The 22,136-nt window shown below is 43.4% G+C and overlaps 1 protein-coding gene across 1 annotated transcript in view; it reads right to left on the bottom strand.

Moving 5' to 3' along the window:
• Positions 1 to 21,072, bottom strand: part of LOC106581191 (TNF receptor-associated factor 4) — a 41,413-nt gene extending 20,341 nt beyond the window's left edge. The window contains exon 1 of the mRNA XM_014163086.3: positions 20,544 to 21,072. Coding sequence (XP_014018561.1) covers positions 20,544 to 20,686 — 143 coding nt within the window. The 5' untranslated portion in view covers positions 20,687 to 21,072. The remainder of the gene's footprint in view (positions 1 to 20,543) is intronic.
• Between the last annotated feature and the right edge of the window lie 1,064 nt (positions 21,073 to 22,136).

Genomic DNA, 22,136 nt, shown 5'->3' with positions numbered 1-22,136 from the left:
AGCGTCTATCCAAAAACCCTACAAAAACTCCAGTCATTTTCCCCATAGGCTTTGTCCAACGAACCATGGCGGAGTTAGTGCCAACAAAAAGACACCATTACTATTTCTCTCTATTGATGTCCTGAAGAAGCAATCCCTTTTCCTTTCTTTCTGGGGTCCCAAATGTTTGGATATAGTGGTAAAGTTACGAGATCGTTAGCCAGCCAATGCAGTAACATGACTGAACAAAGTGTAAACAAATGGTTAAAAACACGCAAGTAGTTGTAGGATGAACCCCGACATGGTTTATGAATGTAAAGTTTTGTCCCAGCGAGCCGCTATAGCAGGGTTTTCCAAACTTGGTCCTGGGGCCCTCCCCCTGGGTGCACATTTTGGTCACAGATAGAACAATGAGACAGATATTTCACTGGCTGTATAAATGTGAAGCATCTGGTTGGCATGTCCACTCACTACCAAATATGGTAGTGAGAGGAAGCCTACTAGCGGGCAGTGGGAGAAGATGGAACGAGATGGATTTCGGCAGACATTCTGCACATTTTGTCATCGATTAAACATTTGATCTCAATACAGTTTTGGGTTCCCAAAACTAAAAATATGTTATGAACAGAGTGGACTAAGTTTTGTAGACTTTACCCTTTGCAAAAGTTTTTTTAAATCATACTGTTTAGAAGGAGCGCAATGGCGAATTTTGTTATTGCACACACACACAACAGAGTAGGCATTTCCTAACGGAAATATGCAGATGTATACCAGAACGCGCCAATAGGATATTGCTAACGTGTGCTTGGCTCTTCCCACCTCCTTGCTTGTTATGACCACTATGACTAATTTGTTCCCATTGGAAACGACAAGCTGTGGTCTATCTTGGTTTATCTTTGTTTTGCTTTTTGCCCTAGCACTATACACCTGATTCATCACCAACTCATCAATCAGCTATGTAAAAACATGTACCCGGGGGGGCCCAGGAACGAGTTTGGGAAACCCTGCACTATAGGAAGATAAACATTTTGTGCCGGTAATATGGGTCAGATCTTTTGACCTGGTTGGGTTAGAAGCATGCTGTTTTCTCTGTAGTAAGGGTGCAACCATGACGCTAACCAATCTGCACTTGCTTGTTTCTCTAGGGCACTCAATCGTGCAGCAAAGCCTTATCATTACAACAATTATTATCTGAGAAATGTTTTTCATAGTTTCACAGTTGTCCCAAAATAAAACTCCTGGTCGCACAGGAAAATATTTGGTCGGATATGCGGCCAAATTGGTCAAACTTTAGAGCCCTGAATGCCTTCCCAGATCATTTCCCCACCCGAATTCTTCCCAGGATTATATGCTGCCTGCATGCAAGAGGTACAAGGAAATCAATTCAATTTCATTAACTCCTGCTGATCTGGGTCCAGGGTGGGGGTTGAGATGGAGAACAGTCCCATCAATCCTACTGAGAGCTAGCAGGGCTCTGACTGCACACCACGCATGACTGCAGCCGCCCTCATAGTCAACACACTCACAGCATAGACAAAGTATACACAGCCAAGAAACCCCTTAGAGCCACACACTGTACATACACCACCATGCAGGACCAGCTGTATCACTGCTCTGAGCAGTTCAGTTGAACCCATGAGAACCCATCTAAGAATGGGGGCTTGATGAGGGCATACAAATTAGAGGCTTGTCTTTGATCTTTAGTTTGAGTTACATCCCAAATGGCACCATATACCCAATATAGTACACTACATATAGGGAATAGGGTAACATTTGAGATGCACCCAGGGTGTAGAGGTAGTGGAGGGGGGTGGGCTGAGCTTCTCACAGGGCTTGGCTACCACCAGGGGCCAATGAAGGTCCTGGGTTTGACATGGCACACATGTGAGAAGGAGCCACTAGCCTCTGAAGAAGTGCTAAGAGCTCCTGTCAAGGTATTAGAGGTGTGAAACACCACACTCTTCTCAGTACTGTCTGTTCCTGCTCTCTTTACTACCCTCACAACTCTGGTAAACTGGGGCACTAGAAGAAAGAGTGTAATCTTCAGTTTACACATATTGGATTCAAATTAGGGTACACACACAGTAAATGAATTTCCTCACACATGTAAATTTGAGCCGTTTTAATGACAGATCTAATTGTAGCTTTGCTTCAGGGGGCAGATGTCTGCTGTGGGGGTGATCTGCAATGAGCGAGGCCTGCTGCCTTTGAAAAGTTGTGGTGCCACCGCAGTAATCCTGAAGAATGCTAACCAACGCTGGGCAGAGGGGCTCAGAGACTGGTTTATGACTAGCCCGGGTGCTGACTGGCTTATTAAAAGAGGCACTTCGTCTTATCACACACACATAGCATAGGACTGAGAGACTGTCCTGCCATCACTCCTCAAACACTGATGATTTGTCCCAATTGGCATTCTATTCCTTATGTAGTGCACTACTTTTGACCAGGGCCCAACCTGAGTCAGCTACTGGAGCCAGAAAGTAAAGCAACACAGTAAATCTGAGAGGTAAAGGTGACACCCTGCCCCCCTCTCAAACTCACAGGAGGTATTCAGACTCCTCTTACAAACGCTTCACTAATCTCAGGTATTCACCATCAGGATATCCGGCAGATGAGAAGTGCGCAGGTTTGGTGTTAATCTTGAGGGATGAGAGAAACAGAAGACTACTATTCCATCCCTGGAGGATAAAGGAATGCTTCTTAAAGCACTGCCTGTGATTAGCTGGAGGTATCAGCTCCTTAATGCAGAGGTGAGATGGTTCCTCGTTGGGAAATGAAGTATATTTGAGACCTCATGGGACAGCCTACTTTAGGGATAAAGACTACAGCATCCCTGAGAGAGAGTAAGTCAATCCACCGCATATTCTAACAAAGGCAAATAGCTGTAAGACTGCCAGAGATTAAAATGGAACTTTTCACTACTTACCACAAAAGTTGCCTTGATATTTATAACCAAAACTGAAGTATGATGTAATAAGCAGACACATACAGTATACCGTAGAGGTTTCCCCCAGAAGGCATCCCACCACCAAACAACACAGCAAGAGTACTGTGAGTAGAGCAGCTATCAACCTCTAGAAATGAGTGTTTGGCGAAATACAATGCCTCGAGTCCATAGCTACAAACTAGGTCCAGAGATAATATACCAGGGACACAGAGTACTGAGAGTGATGAATAAGCCCATGGCTAGTTAGTTTCCTCCATCAGCATGTATCCCCAAAGAGTAATCTTCCCCCTGAGCGCATGTGAAGAGTTTTAAAACCACACTGATATCGGTTACTCCCAAGCTGAGACAAAAGGTTCTCTCCATAAAGTATTACTGGCAGCTGGCCAACTACAGGTAATATATTTATCTCAAGCCACTTAGCAGTTTAGTTTCTAAATTAGGCATCATTGAAAATGTTCTTTGTCCAACGTTCTACACTACAGTCAGTGCCACTTGTGACAAGTGACGGCTCATCGACCCTCCAGCCCAGTTCATCTTGATTTACCTGCTCCCTGACATGACAGAGCACATTATACTGTCATTTAGTCATTCTGTTGGTTGAGCACACTCCTTAGTGACCATTATTCTGTGCTCACTGAGGCATAAGGCGAGTCAGGCAGGCAGAGCTCCTTTGATTGCCTGGACAGCCAAGCCATCTATTCCATGGTGTAGTAGAAACCAGTGCTTCGTCCATCACTGAAATAATGCACCCATAACAGTGACTGTTGTTCCTACTCCTCGCACAGAGCAAGGATGAGTCATAAACAAATTAAAAATAAAAATGGAACTTGTCTTTTCCTACTAGCAAAGACTTTGCTGATAGCTACTTTGAGGAAAACTTTACTTACACCGACTGTGATATGTGGTTGTCTCCCCTAGCTATCTTAAGATGAACACACTAACTGTAAGTCACTCTTGATAAGAGCGTCTGCTAAATGACTAAATGTAAATGTAATGAGGTCCTACAGAAAGAGAGACTACACAGAGGAAAGCAGGCAACATGGTCTGAAGTGTCCTGACCCTCTAATCCTGTGTCAACTTCTTTTGTCACACTGGTCCATTGAAAAGTTTAGGCGATGACAAAAACGGACACAAATTATGGAGAACAACAATGGCCTGCCTACAGGATCACATGGTGGCAGGCCAAAATTAGCATTGTGCTAATCCAGGGAGCTGGTGGCTAAAGGCGGATTACCTCACCAACTCCATACTGCTTCTCCCCAGCACACTGCCCCAGGGACAGCAGGTGGGTTGGACACATAATCCCTCCCTGCTACCAATAATATCTTATGGACTACAGATCTTTTGATTAGTCTGCATCTGCTCTCAAGCCTGCATAGAGACATGCAACATGTAGTAATATGCTAGTAATATGGGCAGAACGACAGATTTTTACCTTGTCAGCTCGGGGATTCAATCTAGCAACCTTTCGGTTACTGGCCCAATTCTCTAACCACTAGGCTACCTGCTGCCCCTTTGGGACAAGGTATGCAGTGAATTAATTAACATCAAGCTATTCATACCCTGCTTCTATGGCACATCAATAGATGAGTAAATTAGACAAATAAGATAATATTGAGGACTGATGAAATAAATATTTTTTCTGTGTCTAACCTATCTGACCTGTGATTCACCACTGTGCTCTTGTTTCATACTCAATGCCCACAACAACCATAAAGTCTTTCGTTGGTTGTTAGACCAGAGTGGTTCATTGCAGGCTGTATCTGTGTCTGGAGGGAACAATGGAGAAAAGGAATGTCCTTCTTGTCACCTTTTAGGAGCTGCTGATACAAAAAGGAACAGCACCAAGTTCAAGTTGCTCTCCTTTCTTCACCTTGATAGGGTTTACATAGAATATAGGTGATCTACTGTGCTTAGTGCTTTATCCATAGAGATTGGTCTATTATTTATGGATTTACCAACAGTGAGGTCAGAGGGTTTGATCTCTGTCCCTTGATCTCACTTTCTGAATGTACAGTAAGCCTATGTGGGTGAGTGAGATACCAGGATTTGTGTGTATACTACTTTCATCTGTGCCGTGTGGGAGGCTTAATTTAGCTCAATCCCAACAGAACATCTGTGGAAAGATTCTGCCACGCCTTTAGTGTTGTTGAACCCATTCATTAGCAGGTTGGGTAAGAGAAGGAGAGATGTTTCAATCAGGAAAACATCAAAGATTCCCCATGAGAAATAAATAAACAAAACTATAAACACCAATTGCTGAACCTTATGTCCTAACGTGCCTTCAAGGTATAACTTGTAGATAAGTAAACACCATGTTATCAGTTCTGTTCAACTCCTCCACAGAAGTAAAGCTGTGAGGAACTTGTGTGAGGGCGTGGTCATCTGAGGAGGAGTGCAAGGTGGAGAAGTTAATGATTGTGGATTCACGCTGTGCCTGCCTGCCTGGCAGTGTGACCTGCCTCTGCATGAGTAATAGGTTGATTCCCAAATGGCACCTTATTCCCTACATAGCGCACTACTTTTGACAAAAGTAGTGGCCTATGAAGGGCATAAGGTGCCCTTTGGGATGCACAGTCATCGTTGCGGCGGATGGCACAGAACACAACCACGCGTCTTCTCTTCCCTCATCTGTCATGAGTCACTCATCACAGGCTTCCTCCTCGCTCACAGCCACAAAACTGTCCAAACTTTCTTCCTCGCCTTCTTCAAACTCCCTCACTAAATTCTGCTTGCTTTCAAAAGGTGATCAAAAGGACACCTTACCCTGGCACTTTTCTATGGTGACACTTCAGAGCAAAAACAGCCTTACATAATAATAATTTATATTTCTGCTCTACCTGCATTTCCATTTATCTGACATTTAGGAAAAAGCTATTTTTCTTGTTTTGTCAGTAAGCCAATTCATTTCAAGTCAGTGTGTCTGAGCTGTGCACCTCACTGCTGGTGACAGTTTGAGAGGGCCCTGTGCTGGCTGTGGCCATGGTAACAGTGAGGGAAGGTGAGGCTCTTTGTGTGAGAGAGAGCTCAGTAAGCAGACAGGGGGCTGCTGTCTAGCCGGCGACGTACACATGTACACACACACACACACACACACACCTGATAAGGCCAGAAAGCTCGTCTCTGGACATGCTGTGGCTCCTGTTTCCCTTATCAGCCTGAATCTGAAGCCCACAAACATTCAGACAGAGACAAAAACATCCTGCCAGAGAAATCCAGTCATATCTTTCCCTCTGTCCCCTTCTCCTTGAGCCATACATGTTTGAAACCAGCATTCAGCTGCAGCTCAAGCTGCTGTCCACTCCTCTTTTCGACGATGTATTTTCTTTGTTTAGCCAGGCGAGGCAGTGACGTCAAAAAGACTCCTTTGTGTCGAAACACCTAGAAAGCAGTGCTTCTGTTGTATGCATTCTATAAGCTGCTCCTGTTGCCAGGAGTGACAACATTGAGGCATTTGCTTTTGGAATCAGAGACAGAGAGAGTGCGACGAGGGAGAACGATTAGCCATGTGAATTTTACTAAACATAAACAAAGCACAATGGCCCAGTTTAGTATTACACAAGTCTGTCCCTGCTTTCTATGACTGTAGAGAGGGAGCTAAAGGTAGCGAGAGAGTGCTAAAGGTAGCGAGAGAGAGAGAGAGAGAGAGAGAGAGAAAATTCAGCAGGTTTCTCTTGTTCAACGGTATTGATTTACGGGTCCGGATGATGACTGAAAGGAGCGACACTGAACAAAAGCCAAATTGAAATGGGAAATTAATTAAGAAATGAATGAGACGAGAGGCTGCAATGAGACAAATGCTCTCTCATCCCAAACAGAGCGGTAGTGAATGATGCATCTGGCCACGAACGTGAGCTAGTCACTTCCTCCGCTGGGCTCTTTCATAGGATCAATAGCCCATCTGTGCAGGGGGAGGAGAAGGGAGGATTGGAGGAGGCTGTGCATTGTTGACATATCTGAAATGAGCTGTGTGAGAGAAGGGAGGATGCCACACAGACAGAGAGTGGTGGTGGTGGATGGTCATTGGGGTTTTAGTTAGTTGTCCAACACAGTAAGTACAGCTAGCTGATATTAAGGTAGGGCGAGGAAGGAAGGAAGGAAGGAAGGAAGGAAGGAAGGAAGGAAGGAAGGAAGGAAGGAAGGAAGGAAGGAAGGAAGGAAGGAAGGAAGGAAGGAAGGAAGGAAGGGAGCCATCATCACAACGGCCCTTTCACTGGCCAGGGGGAGGGGGCTGAACGGAAGGGCTTAGGGTTGAATGGCAATGACCTTAACATTGAAGGGGCCTCTCCCGAATAAATGACTATAATTCAGGATGTGTGTGTATGCTTTTAGTGAAAAGCTAAACTGCTATGCCAACACCTGTTCTGGTCTACAGTGGACCCTTTCACTGAGACAGGTGCCTTCCCCACGTTCCAGTCCCACTGGCCAGCTGCTCTCCTTTCAGAGCCCAGACACAGATTCCTCACATGCCTGGGCGTCCACTCAGCAACCAGAACCAATGGTCAGTCAGTTAGTCAGCCAGTCAGCCAGCCAGTCAGTCAGTCGCCTGCCGCTAATGAGCCTCTCACAACATCAGCTACCCCTCACAGACACGCTTCCAATAGTTCTCAGGACTACTGGGTTTAATAGAAAGTAGTCAGTAGCCTCTCTTGGGGAAGAAATTGTATACATTAATGAATGCATTATACTAGCTTAATATATGTGGGTGTCTGAGCATGTGTGTGCATGTGGTCATGTGCAGAGGGGCTGTCAGCTTTACAGCCAGTGCAGCGACTTCTGCACAACACAGATAGATTGGGGGAAGTCAATTAGCTCAACAGGGAGCAGTGCGGTGATGTAGCCGAGCAGTGGAATGGGTTTCGAACAGCTAAGCACAAGCTGTGCCATGGCCAAGCAGACCCTCCCACGTCCGCTGTGTAACCTTGAATTGGTCATTAGGGTAATCTGCCCATCCATCCACCTCCTAACAGCCCTCATCGCATCCCAGTTCCCACAATCTTAACCCAGACTCTCTCCGCTGTACATTGTCCATTAATCCCGATGTAGTCTTAACGTGAGGGCTAGTATGTTTCACAATAAACACCTTACATTTGCCCTTTCACATTACATGCATACCCATGCACATGTAGGCACTGGCCATGCTGGAAGGGCTGCCAACTGCTCAGGCTCCAGTGACAGGGCTGGGACTGGCAGCTTGGCCCCAGCATGCTCTCTGTGTGAGGGGCAAGGTGCTCCGCTACATAACTGGAATGCCTACCACCTTTGTTTGGCCTGAAGAGCTGCCAGATTCCGAGCTGTTTGAATAAGACCTCCTATAGCCATGGACAAGTCTCAGCAAGTCCCAAACCTGCTCTAGGGATGCTTCGTGCACACAAATGTTGATAAAGAGAACTGGGAAGATAAGAGCATTGACGCAGGAATGTTGTCAGCGCATTTAGAGAGGCTAGACAAGAATTTTAAGTGCTTTCCCTCTTTGAGAGGTGTGAAATTTTGCCCTGAAAAAAGGACAGAGACTTGCTCACATTTTCCTAGCTTAGACCAACAATTAGCATCACCAAGCCCTTACGCCAGTGACCAAGGCATAGAAAATTACTATTGCAGAACATTCAACCAAATGACTTCTAGTTCCCACTAAGAGAGTTTGACAATAGCAACGGGGCCGTCCAGTCCATGTGGAGAGAGTCTGTGTGAAGGAACTCTGCAACTGTGCGAAACAGACCGATAACGTTCTCTCAGCGATGTCATCATCACAGCTGGACGTCTAAAGCCCCTCAGCTTCCTCCCATGAGACCCCATACAATGACATCATCCTGCAATGTCCTGGCTCACATCCATATCACTCCTCTCATGGTACAGGGGGTCTTATGGGAAAACGCTTGGAGAACAGTAAGGCTTATGTTCTGCCAAGGAGCTGAATGAGAAAAGATGGTGCCCTAAAGTTAAATGGATGGGTGTCTTCAGGTTTCAGCATGCACTGTATATCACGCCATGTGAGTGACACACAAAATGTTCAGTGAGTTTACAATACTCTTTCAACCACATACACTCACGCCCAGCCACACTCACACGTAAACACAAGCACACATCATCACCTTTGCAAGTGTAGACGTTGTTTTACAGTCACACCCACAACAGAAACCTCTTATCAGGGCAATAGAAATATCCTGGTGGTGAAGTTCCGTTCCAGGTATTGTATTCCATACAGGTTGACAAAATACAACCTTGTTGGTTTGTTGTTTTAGTGAGGTCATCCATTACAAACAACAAAGGATTAATGCATTCCCCAGGTTACCTGAGTTAACCTAATTCTGAAAAACCTATGGAATACAGACAGAGTATTGTTTTATTGACCATATCTGTGTAGGCCATCAAATCAGTGTCCATGTACAGTAACTACTACTGTACCAGTTGATTTGGGTGAATGAGCACCATATAGGTCATGGAGTCATTCTGAAGGGCAAAGCTATAATTCATACTGTATGTGTAACTGACATGTTAAACTTGAAAAGATCAGTGGACTTTCACACAATGGATCGCTTCAAAGTCCATGCACGTGTGAGGAAGTACTGGTTTAGTTTCTCTCAATAGGGATAGCCTACATTGGGATATTTCCATGTCAGTGTGTGTCCACCCTGCCTCTCCTTTACTGTATATCAGGAACTGCCTCTATGTACTAGCTCTGGGGTAGTTTCTCTCCTTTCCCCTAGGTACAGATCTAATAAATCAGCTTCCCCTCCATCAATCCTTACCTGAACCATTAGTGGGAGGAAAATACAAAACTGACCCAAGATCAGTGTCTAGGTGCCACTCCTTTGTATGGGCTACTACTGCCCCAGTGTTTCTAGCCGGATTCTAGACTCCATCATTCCCAGTTCATCAGCTGGAACAGCAATATTCAGCTTTGAGAGGTCTTCACCACCCACCCAGAGAACAGAGTAGAGCAGAGTAGACCAGAGCAGAGGCCTGGGGGATTTCACTCCGCTAACTAAACCCCCTTCAGCGAAGCAGTGAACTACGTTGTGCTCAGCAATAGACGAAGCAAAAATCCCTTTCACTCCGCATCCCCTTCTGTATCCTCGTCTGCCATACATACATAAATGCCTTTGGACAACTGTGAGGGTCTATGAAGGCCTCTGTGAAGCGACTAGAGGTGGTGTGTGGGGCTGGGGATTGGATATCCTCATTCACTGAACCATTCATTACTAGTCCGGCTGAACCCACACACAAACACACACGCTTTTTCAAAGGCCCAGCTGCCAGAGCAGGCCTGGCTCACACACAGAGCTGGGCACCAGTACTCCCCGACCCCATTTAGTCCTTTAAGAGACACTAGATAACTCCCTGGCCAAAAGTGTCTCTATTCTGCGTTCCCCTATCAATCTGCACACACAATGGACAGAAGTCAATTCATCTGGCTTTGATGGAGACCAATGTTGCTCACCCAGATTCCCTCTCTCTCTCTACTGTCTCAGACCACAATCAATCATCCCCTTTTTCTTCCCTCCAAACTCTTTCCTCACTGCAATAAGCTTTCTGTTTACTTGCTGCAAACTCTCTTTCCCAGACTGCGGAAGGGATGGAAGGAAAAAGCGGGATGTGAGGAAGGAGAGAGGAAGTAGGAGGCAGCAGAGGCACTGATAATGCTGGTGATTAGAGCTGTCCCAGACAACAAAAAAAAAAGAAAAAAAAAGAGACATCCTGTTCTTCGACCAATAAGTTGATCGAAATGTTTAGACTTATTTTTCCATATATAGACAGACATACCATATGTGTTTGAATAAAATCAACTACATATCCACAGAGCTCGTCTGATACTTTAAGCACACTGTTCGATTAAATAATTAAGACACACAAATTACTCAAGAAAGAGCCCAATGGTCACAAGGTTAAAAGAAATGATCTATTGATTGATACAGTAGCCTATATATTGAAAGTAAGTTACGGTATTAAGAGTAAACAGGACTCTTAGGCCTAGAGCTCGATGGTGGTTATACAAGGCTAGTATACAAAGACCACTAATGATAACGACATTACTGATTATTATAATGATGATCTTAATAATAATTGTAAAAATACAAATAAGGAGATCAAGAAAAAGGAGGGCATAGGAGTGAGAGCTGCATACATTTTATGTGCGACAAATAGGAGCTGTTAGATTACAATATAATTTTTCTGCCTGTTTGAAACAGTGTAAACAGCACTAAATAAATGATAAGCAATACCAGGCTGTTCTAACGAGAAAAAAAATGAAAGCCTTTATTACAGCATAGCAAAGATTAAAAACAGCTGAATCTGTGAAATTGCTTTATCCGACATTTTGCCTTTGCATGAGGCTTGGTGCTCACGGAATCAGCAGGCTAATAAACAAAAAGCAAGGTCTGTCTTCTTTCTGTAGATATGGATAATTTATAAAGCCAGGCACATTTAACAGTTTGGCTATTGATTATAAACCAAATGAAATGTCCTGTGTCCTCGACTCTGCTGCATCTGTCTCCCCCGCATTGTTTTCAATCGCAATATTGTCACCACTTCCGCCGAGGTCGGTCCCTCTCCTTGTTCGGGTGGCGTTCGGCGGTCGACGTCACCGGTCTTCTAGCCATCGCTGATCCATCTTTCATTTTCCATTGGTTTTGTCTTTATTTTCTACACACCTGGTTTTCATTATCCAATTCCATGTATTTAACCCTCTGTTTCCCCCATGTTTGTTGTGCGTGATTATTTCTATGTTCAGTTCGGTTCATGATGGCTGGTTTTTCCACGGGTGCTGTGTTCACCGTGCGTAATGTTTACCGTTGGTTATTGGTCAAGTGTATTTGTTTACCTTGTGCCTTTGTTTTTTGAGTAAAGTATGTTGCTCACTCATTCTGCTCTCCTGCGCCTGACTTTATGCACCAGCTACACTCACCTTCTGACAAATATGCTGGTTAACTTTGCTATTATGCACATAGCAACATAGGGAAAGGTGCCAATTCTACAGTGCACTGAAGATTATGTTTCAGAACCGTGGACAGTGACCATATCCAATGCGGGAGAAAGTGCATTATATAAAATAATTAGATTTATTAGTGTTGCACCATTATTTTTTACATAATATAACCATATACAAATTTTAGTATCACATCATGTCTTAGAATGATGAACTGTGCCATCCCCATGGCCTCCGCAATGGATCAGCCCACAGAGACTGGCGCGAATCAGACAGGTGTCTTGTGCACCATGAAACATTTTTTTTTTTGCGACTGCATGACTTAAGAAATCTTAGTCGACCAACAGCTTATTGACCAAACAATCGACCAGTCGACTAAATGGGGTCAGCCCTACTGGTGATGCTGCATCAAAGGGACTTCAGTGTTATTACATGTGTGGGAGATTGGAAAGCCATAAAGAAAAGTCAGGGAGCAGAGAAAAAGAGATTAGTAGGCCTATAGCCTGCATCAGCAAAACAGCACAAAGCAATCACCACGTCCCAAATGGCACCCTTTTCCCTACATAGTATGCTACTGTTGATGAGATCCCTATAGGCCCTGGTTAAAAGTAATGCACTTTAAGAGGGAAAAGGGTGTCATTTGGGAGACACACCAATTAGACTGTAAGCTCCACGGGACTGCAGAGGAAATCAGAAGTTACAGTAGGCTACCATAGTGTTGAGGAGGCCCATTCAGGAAGAAGTTACAGTAGGCTACCATAGTGTTGAGGAGGTCCATCCAGGAAGAAGTTACAGTAGGCTACCATAGTGTTGAGGAGGCCAATCCAGGAAGAAGTTACAGTAGGCTACCATAGTGTTGAGGAGGCCAATCCAGGAAGAGGTTACAGTAGGCTACCATAGTGTTGAGGAGGCCAATCCAGGAAGAAGTTACAGTAGGCTACCATAGTGTTGAGGAGGCCCATCCAGGAAGAAGTTACAGTAGGCTACCATAGTGTTGAGGAGGCCAATCCAGGAAGAAGTTACAGTAGGCTACCATAGTGTTGAGGAGGCCCATCCAGGAAGAAGTTACAGTAGGCTACCATAGTGTTGAGGAGGCCCATCCAGGAAGAAGTTACAGTAGGCTACCATAGTGTTGAGGAGGCCCATCCAGGAAGAAGTTACAGTAGGCTACCATAGTGTTGAGGAGGCCCATCCAGGAAGACGTTACAGTAGGCTACCATAGTGTTGAGGAGGCCAATCCAGGAAGAAGTTACAGTAGGCTACCATAGTGTTGAGGAGGCCCATCCAGGAAGAAGTTACAGTAGGCTACCATAGTGTTGAGGAGGCCCATCCAGGAAGAAGTTACAGTAGGCTACCATAGTGTTGAGGAGGCCCATCCAGGAAGACGTTACAGTAGGCTACCATAGTGTTGCGGAAACATATCCTGGAAGAAGTTATGGGGCAGAACAAACCAATAACTGCCCCTGTCAAGACCAGGCCGGAGCACTGTATCATTCCCACAGAGATGGCACAGTAACGTGCGTGTGACACTGCCTTGGTTCACACACACACTAACCCAAGATAGATGACTCCATGTATGGGATGGGTTAGGCATGTAAGGCTGCTCTTGCCCAATATCATGGGGATAATAGTTTTTTTTGTATCGTTTGAGTGTTCATTCTCCTTTGCTCATGAGGTATTGAGCTAATTGCCAAGGCCCATGATAAGGGTTTTGCCGTCGCCAACCAAGGCTGCGTCCCAAATGGCACCCTATTCCCTATACAGTACACTACTTTTCACTAGAGCCTTATGGGCCCTGGCCAAACGTAGAGAATAGGGTGCCATTTGGGACACAGATCAAGACCAGCATACACGGTGGTACAGGCATGTGATTCACAGTTGATTGCAGAAGTGATAAGCCTCAGGTCTGTGCTTGCTCTACTACCCCATGACTCTACATCAGAGCTGGGCCAGGCAGCCTCCAGGGCTTCTGCCTGTTGGCCTGTTGTATTTAAACATTCCTCCCTCCCTCTCTTTCCCTGGGTGGAAACACAGCCCATTAGCATCACATGCTGACAGACTGACAGGCAAGCGAAACCTTTTCATCACAAAGACATGATTCAGCAAATAAAGCTATTATTGTGTTAGTCAAAAGTAGTGGGTCTGTCAGAGAAAAGGGAAACGTTATTGTACGATAGCATATGAAAAGTGTAAAACCTGAAGCAAGGGTGTGGAGGCCACTTATTTCAAAGGATCCCATGAGGAAAAGTTTAAGATGAAACTTGGCTAGAGGGGAAGGAGAGAGAGATGTAGCCATAGATCATTTATACTTAAAAGTGGAAGTGTCAATTTGGTGATTCACGCTCTAAAGTAATAAGCTCTTTTTAAAAGCTCATGTTCTATAATAGTTATACATTATACATCGTGTTTCAGTCATATGTACTATCTATCCAGATGCAATGTATATCAAAATAACTTTATTATTGCTATGCAACTACTGTGAAAAAAAAAGTGCCATGTATGTAAAATGTACATGAAACAACAAAAGAAAAAGCTGTAAAACAACATTTATTTTTGTTCTTGAAGAGGTGGGTGGTGGTTGGGAAAAACATTTTAAATAATTATAATAAAAATACATGAAAAAAAAGCTCTTTTTATGGCCTGTTGCAAAAGAGTGGTGAATCCAGGTGGGTCCCAGGGACGCTGGCAGAACTATCAGTGTCAAAGTGAAAGCAGGCTGGCAAGCCTGGACTGATCTCAGATACTGTACACTAAAGCTAGGACTCACTGGGAGGGGGATCTACTCTGTACAGAATGTATCAAAATGACCTCAGAGAGCTTTGGTATACTGGTGCTTGCTCCAAAATGATCTCACCTGTACCTTGTGCAATCCCTTCGTGTGCAATGGTCTGTGTCCTCAGTTTGCACAGTGTGCTAACTTAGCCAATGGAAATACACTCAGTGAACTCTGCTACGTGTGGATTTTTACTGGGTTAATCAATTGACTAGATAAAAGTGTGTGAGATCGATGGAGAGGTGAAGTGGCTGTCAAATAGCCTAAACCCCCTGTCAGCTGGACCAATAGGATCCTGACAGATGAAGAAAGAAGTAAAGTAGGAGTGGACAGACCTCATGAGGCATCAAAATGTTTTAGAGGATAAAATACCAGTCAAAATAAGTGTGATGTTTTCTAGGCTGAGAAAACAATGTGTTATGAAAACAGAGGCCCAGATCTCTTGGCTATGTTTGGCACTAGAGTTTAACAAGCTTACCAAGTCAATAATGTCACTCACATTGTAAGTCACTGACATTGCATGCGTCCAAAATGCCACCCTATTCCCTATACATTGCATTCGTAAAGTATTCAGACCACTTACATTTTTTCACATTTTTTTCCATTGCAGCTTTATTTTAAAATTGATTAAATTGCCTTTTTCCATCAATCTACACACAATACCCCATAATGACAGAGAATTTTTTGCAAATGCATTAAAAGTTAAAAAAACTGAAATACCTTATACAGTTGAAGTCGGAAGTTTACATACACTTAGGTTAGAGTCATTAAAACTCGTTTTTCAACCACTCCACACATTTCTTGTTAACAAACTATAGTTTTGGCAAGTCGGTTAAGACATCTACTTTGTGCATGACACAAGTAATTTTTCCAACAATTGCTTACAGACAGATTATTTCATTTATAATTCACTGTATCACAATTCCAGTGGGTCAGAAGTTCACATACACTAAGTTGACTGTGCCTTTAAACAGCTTGGAAAATTCCAGAAAATTATGTCATGGCTTTAGAATCTTCTGATAGGCTAATTGACATCATTTGAGTCAATTGAAGGTGTACCTGTGGATGTATTTCAAGGCCTACCTTCAAACTCAGTGCCTCTTTGCTTGACAGCATGGTAAAATCAAAAGAAATCAGAAAAAAAATTGTAGACCTCCACAAGTCTGGTTCATCCTTGGGAGCAATTTCCAAGCGCCTGAAGGTACCACGTTCATCTGTACAAACAATAGTACGCAAGTATAAACACCATGGGACCACGCAGCCATCATACCGCTGAGGAAGGAGACGCATTCTGTCTCTTAGATATGAACGTGCTTTGGTGCGAAAAGTGCAAATCAATCCCAGAACAACAGCAAAGGACCTTGTGAAGATGCTGGAGGAAACAGGTACAAAAGTATTTATATCCACAGTAAAACGAGTCCTACATTGACATAACCTGAAAGGCCGCTCAGCAAGGAAGAAGCCACTGCTCCAAAACCTCCATAAAAAAAGAGACTACGGTTTGCAACTGCACATGGGGACAAAGATCGTACTTTTTGGAGAAACGTCCTCTAGTCTGATGAAATAAAAATAGAACTGTTTGGACATAATGACCATCGTTATGTTTGGAGGAAAACGGGGGAGGCTTGCAAGCCGAAGAACACCATCCAACCGTGAAGCACAGGGGTGGCAGCATCATATTGTGGGGGTGCTTTGCTGCAGGAGGGAGTGGTGCACTTCACAAAATAGATGGCATCATGAGGAAGAACAATTATGTGGATATATTGAAGCAACATCTCAAGACATCAGTCAGGAAGTTAAAGCTTGGTCGCAAATAGGTCTTCCAAATGGACAATGACCCCAAGCATACTTCCAAAGTTGTGGCAAATTGGCTTAAGAAAAACAAAGTCAAGGTATTGGAGTGGCCATCACAAAGCCCTGACCTCAATCCTATAGAACATTTGTGGGCAGAACTGAAAAAGCGTGTGCGAGCAAGGAGGCCTACAAACCTGACTCAGTTACACCAGCTCTGTCAGGAGGAATGGGCCAAAATTCACCCAACTTATTGTGGGAAGCTTGTGGAAGGCTACCCGAAAGTTTGACCAAGTTAAACAATTTAAAGGCAATGCTACCAAATACTGATTGAGTGTATGTAAACTTCTGACCCACTGGGAATGTGATGAAATAAATAAAACTGAAATAAATCTCTACTATTATTCTGACATTTCACATTCTTAAAATAAAGTGGTGATCCTAACTGACCTAAGACAGGGCTTTTTTACTAGGATCAAATGTCAGGAATGATGAAAAACTGAGTTTAAATGTACTTGGCTAAGGTATATGTAAACTTCCGACTTCAACTGTAAGTATTCAGACTCTTGGCTAGGAAACTCGAAATTGAGTTCAGGTGCAACCTGTTTCCATTAATCATCCTTGATATGTTTCTACAACTTGATTGGAGTCCACCTGTTGTAAATTCAAACTGATTGGACATGATTTGGAAAGGCACACAGATCTTCATTGTAAAGGGTTTAAACACTGTTTTCCATGCTTGTTCGATGAACCATAAACAATTAATGAACATGCACCCTTGGAACAGTCGTTAAGACACTAACAGCTTACAGACGGAAAGCAATTATGGTCACAGTTATGAAAACTTAAGACACTAAAGATGCCTTTCTACTGACTCTGAAAAACACCAAAAGAATGATGCCCAGGGTCCCTGCTTATCTGCGTGAACGTGCCTTAAGCATGCTGCAAAGAGGCATGAAGACTGCAGATGTGGCCAGGGCAATAAATCGCAATGTCCGTACTGTGAGACGCCTAAGACAGCTACAGGGAGACAGGACGGACAGCTGATCGTCCTCGCAGTGGCAGACCATGTGTAACAACACCTGCACAGGATCAGTACATCTGAACATCACACCTGCGGGACAGGTACAGGATGGCAACAACAACTGCCCGAGTTACACCAGGAACGCACAATCCCTCCATCAGTGCTCAGACTGTCCGCAATAGGCTAAGAGAGGCTGGACTGAGGGCTTGTAGGCCTGTTGTAAGGCAGGTCCTCAGACATCACCGGCAACAACGTCGCCTATGGGCACAAACCCAAACCCATTAAAGGCAATCTCAACACTGTGTGTTACAGGGAAGATAGGATAAAGTAATCCTTCTACCCCCCCATAACTCAGTGTTCTGCCATGGCCAGCGAAGAGCCTGGATCTCAATCCCATTGAGCACGTCTGGGACCTGTTGGATCGGAGGGTGAGGGCTAGGGTCATTCCCCCTAGAAAGTTCCGGGAACTTGCAGGTGTCTTGGTGGAAGAGTGGGGTAACATCTCACAGCAAGAACTGGCAAATCTGGTGCAGTCCATGAGGAGGAGATGCACTGCAGTACTTAATGCAGTTGGTGGCCACACCAGATACTGACTGTTACTTTTGATTTTGACTCCCCCTTTGTTCAGGGTCACATTATTCCATTTCTGTTAGTCACATGTCTGTGGAACTTGTTCAGTTTATGTCTCAGTTGTTGAATCTTGTTATGTTCATCCAACTATTTACACGTTAAGTTTGCTGAAAATAAACGCAGTTGACAGTGAGAGGACGTTTCTTTCTTTGCTGAGTTTATTTGGTCCAACAGTTGACTCCTTCAAGACTGTTGAAAAGCATTCCAGGTGAAGCTGATTGAGAGAATGCCAAGAGTGTGCAAAGCTGTCATCAGCTGTGGCCACTTTGAAGAAATCAAATACATTTTGATTTGTTTAACACTTTTTTGGGTTACTACATGATTCCATATGTGTAATTGCATAGTTTTGATGTCTTCCCTATTATTCTACAATGTAGAAAATTGTAAAAATAAATAAAAACCCTTGAATGAGTAGGTGTCCAAAATTTTGACTGGTACTGTACATAAAGTAAGACCCCAAGTATTTCAGTCATCTTTCAATGGAGGGATGTGGTAGTGGTGAAGGTGTATGAGGAACTAAAGTGTCTCAAAACTAAATCTTAATTTTTGCAGCTATTTTACACTGTATGTGACCGAGACAGAGGCTCTGTCCCAAATGGCACCCTATCCCCTATATATTGAAGTGCACTACTTCTGACCAGAGCCATATCGGCCCTTGTCAAAAGTAGTACACTATATAGGGGATAGAGTGCCATTTGGGACATAACCTCTCTCGGGCTCAGACATGGCTCATTGTATATTTATTCCTTGTGTGATTATTTCTCTATTTTTCTCTCTGCATCGTTGGGATGGGCCTGTAAGCATGTCATTGTCAGTCTACATCGGCTGTTTACGAACCATGTGACAAATAAAAAAAATCTAAACTGATTTAGATTTGATGACCTCCGAGTGAATGGGCCGCCAGTCTCTCAGCACACTTGTGCCCTTAATCCAATAAAGGAATCTGTCTAATCCCCCCTCATCCAAGGCAGCGCCACTGCTGACTTCCCCAGCACCCCTACCACCCTGCCCCCTCCCCCTGACCCAAAACCCAGCCAGGCAGGCACATAGCCTCAGGGCAAAAAGAAAGAAAGAAAGAAAGAAAGACAGACAGAGACAGACAGAGACAGACAGAGACAGACAGAGACAGACAGGCAGGCCAGGGTCCTCTATGCCTGCCCGGGTGAAAATACACACACATTAACAAAACATGCACACACACACACACAGATATATTTCCATGCAGGCTCACACACACAAACAGACAACCTCAAACGTGCCGCTCCCCTCTCTCTGTCTGTCCCTGATCCTGAGGTCTTAACATTAGATAATTGTTTACATGTGTCATGGTAGGCAACTACAGCTAGAATGGCAGCAAAGTCTGCAAAACCAACAACTACTGAAACATTTCTTCCTCATCACAGCATTGAATCTTTGACTGTTTATTATTATCTGAAACCTATATGCACAATATTACAATTGCATTGTGTCAAATGATGATGCAAACAAGCAATTGTTTTCTCTTCTGTTTGATGGCCTTTTAGAGCTTGAGTTCTCATTGGTGGCTCCCAGACTTCTGCCAGTTGGGCCAATTTGAATTCAGTTATGGAAAATAAAGAAACTGACGTTATGAAAGATTTGCATGTATAAACAACACCCCCAATGGCTGTTGTGTCATCCTACTGTATCATAATATACCACACATATCTACCCGGAGGATATCACATTCAGAAATATACAATCATATTTGGACCAAAATAAATAATTTGGCTAATCTAGAGGAATAAAGTTGACATGAGTGAAATATGTTGTAAACATTTTCAATACCATAGGCTGGGTAGGTGAGGCAGTGGTATTCAAACTTTTTCAGCAGGGGACCAAATTTCTACTCCATTTTTTGGGGGAAATAATTTATTGTGACCCCACCCCAAATATGACAACCTTAAAATCGGTACATTTCGATTTTTACATCAACAAATAACCTTCAAATTATGTTTTTAATCTCTTATCAAAATTAAAAGGAACCAATAAATACAGTAAAAATGTATTTAAATGATCTTTCTCAAAAACGTTTGAATATTGTCCCATATAATAATATGTCCTCTTAATTTTTTGTTAAGGATTTAAGTCACCACCACTTCCTTTACCTATAATTTTGCTTCACCTGTGAGTGCAAAGGCCTTACAAAGGAAGGACACGCCTACAGGGTCTGTTTACATATATACTTCCCAACTGAAACTTGATATTTATGGTTAGTTCCTATAGTGTGACCCATAGACAAGACACATGTAGCCCCCCCACACACACACACACACACACACACACACACACAGAGCGAGAGAGATACAGGGAGAAGTTTGAAAACAATTTTTTTCAGTGTTCTTTAAGGCTGCGTATACAGAACACATTAAAATGCAAAATCATTATTGCAATCCAATAGGCTAATAGCGTTTGATCTGGAACACACACACGCACGCACGCACGCGCAGTTTACCTTAAGAATTCTTGTAGACAGGTGTCACAAAATCGGTGGCCACACGTAGAAACTTGAACAGGCTCGCGCATGGCTTTACTGCATAATGGACATTGAAAACGTCTCTTCGGTTTCTCCAGAAACTTGTAATCAAACCCCGGCATTGCTGCAGTATTAGTAGAAATACCCCAAATCACGCAGGATCTGTAGTGTATGATGTCACCAGTGTCTCTCTTTTGATGGCCGTCAACAGAGAAATTCTCCGATATTCATGTCCCCATCGCCAGCCAGTGACAAATCGGTTTACGAGACGAGAGTATAGACCGATTCAGTTCCGCCGTCTCTCCAGCAACAGGGTGACCGAGTGCATGGAAACAAAGGGAATCCTCGACAGTACAAACGTTTTTGCATAAAAACCTGACGATGTCTTCTTCTGACAATCTTCCTCTGCGTCTAGAAATGCAGGAAAATCTTCGGCATATGTCTCTCAGCAGAGGTAACACTGACAGATTGAAGACAATGCTCTCATCCCATCTGCTTAGGTACAAAGCCCCGCCTACTATTTTTCTTGCGGGAGGAGTCGAACGTGAAATCAACATAGCCTATTTGCTTTTCTGTGGTCTGGGTCAATGATATCTCCTCTGATTTGTTTTATTTGTCAGCTATTTAATTCAAGTCTCTTTTTTATGAGTTGAATGATATCAATCTAAAATTAATGGAAATAAGGTAGGGTTTCACCTGCAAATTAATTGGCTTGAATTAAATATTTTGAAAGGTGTATGTTCATTTAAAAAAAAGGTACAGATGTCTAATGTTCAATAAAAAAGTTAAATATTTGTTTTGCATATCCTAAAGCCTGCTCAGAATAGAAGATGTATTGATGAATTGAGCCTAAGTAGACACATGAATTACTAATTAGGAAGAGCTGCCCTCTGGTGGTGCAACTGAAAAAGAAGAGCCTGATATTCATGGTGTTGCAGATAAATATGATAATCGATATGAAACATTGACTTTGATAATTGTCGGAAGTGGTTTCAAATGGCAGGCCAATAACTTGTCTTAAAAATCTTTACAATTGTGCACATTTAGAATTATTCAATAGCTATAGGTTGTCATCGCCAACCTTGTTGCTTCAGGATTACATCATTACACAGGCACAGTCTCGTGCGCTTTCATCAAATAAGTGGCGGAAACCCGCCACAGCATTGTGGTATTACTAAATCATAGACCCTGTCATCAATAGAGTACCACAGTATGAATCATAATACCCATAAAACCTAACGGTCAAAAATGGAAATAGTTCCAATCGTTTTTCCACCATACATTTTTTCCATAGGGGATTTTAGAAACACTTAAAATAAGGGCTGTGTTTTGTGTAGGCTTACCCTGGCCTGACATTTGCATAACCTGTAAATCTTTCTAGGACAAAGTTACTTTTTTTTGTATTTTACCCCGTTTTCTGATCTTGTCTCAACTGCAACTCCCCAATGGTCTCGGGAGGCGAAGGTCGAGTCATGCATCCTCCGAAACATGACCCACCAAACCGCACTTCTTAACACCCGCCGCTTAACCCGGAAGCCAGCCTCACCAATGTGTCAGAGAAAACACTGTTCA

The sequence above is a fragment of the Salmo salar genome, chromosome 20 (assembly GCF_965601325.2).
Source record: "Salmo salar chromosome 20, fSalSal1, whole genome shotgun sequence".
Lineage (NCBI taxonomy): Eukaryota > Metazoa > Chordata > Actinopteri > Salmoniformes > Salmonidae > Salmo > Salmo salar.
Note: the sequence above shows the minus strand (reverse complement) of the source record. Positions and strands in the feature narration are given on the sequence as shown.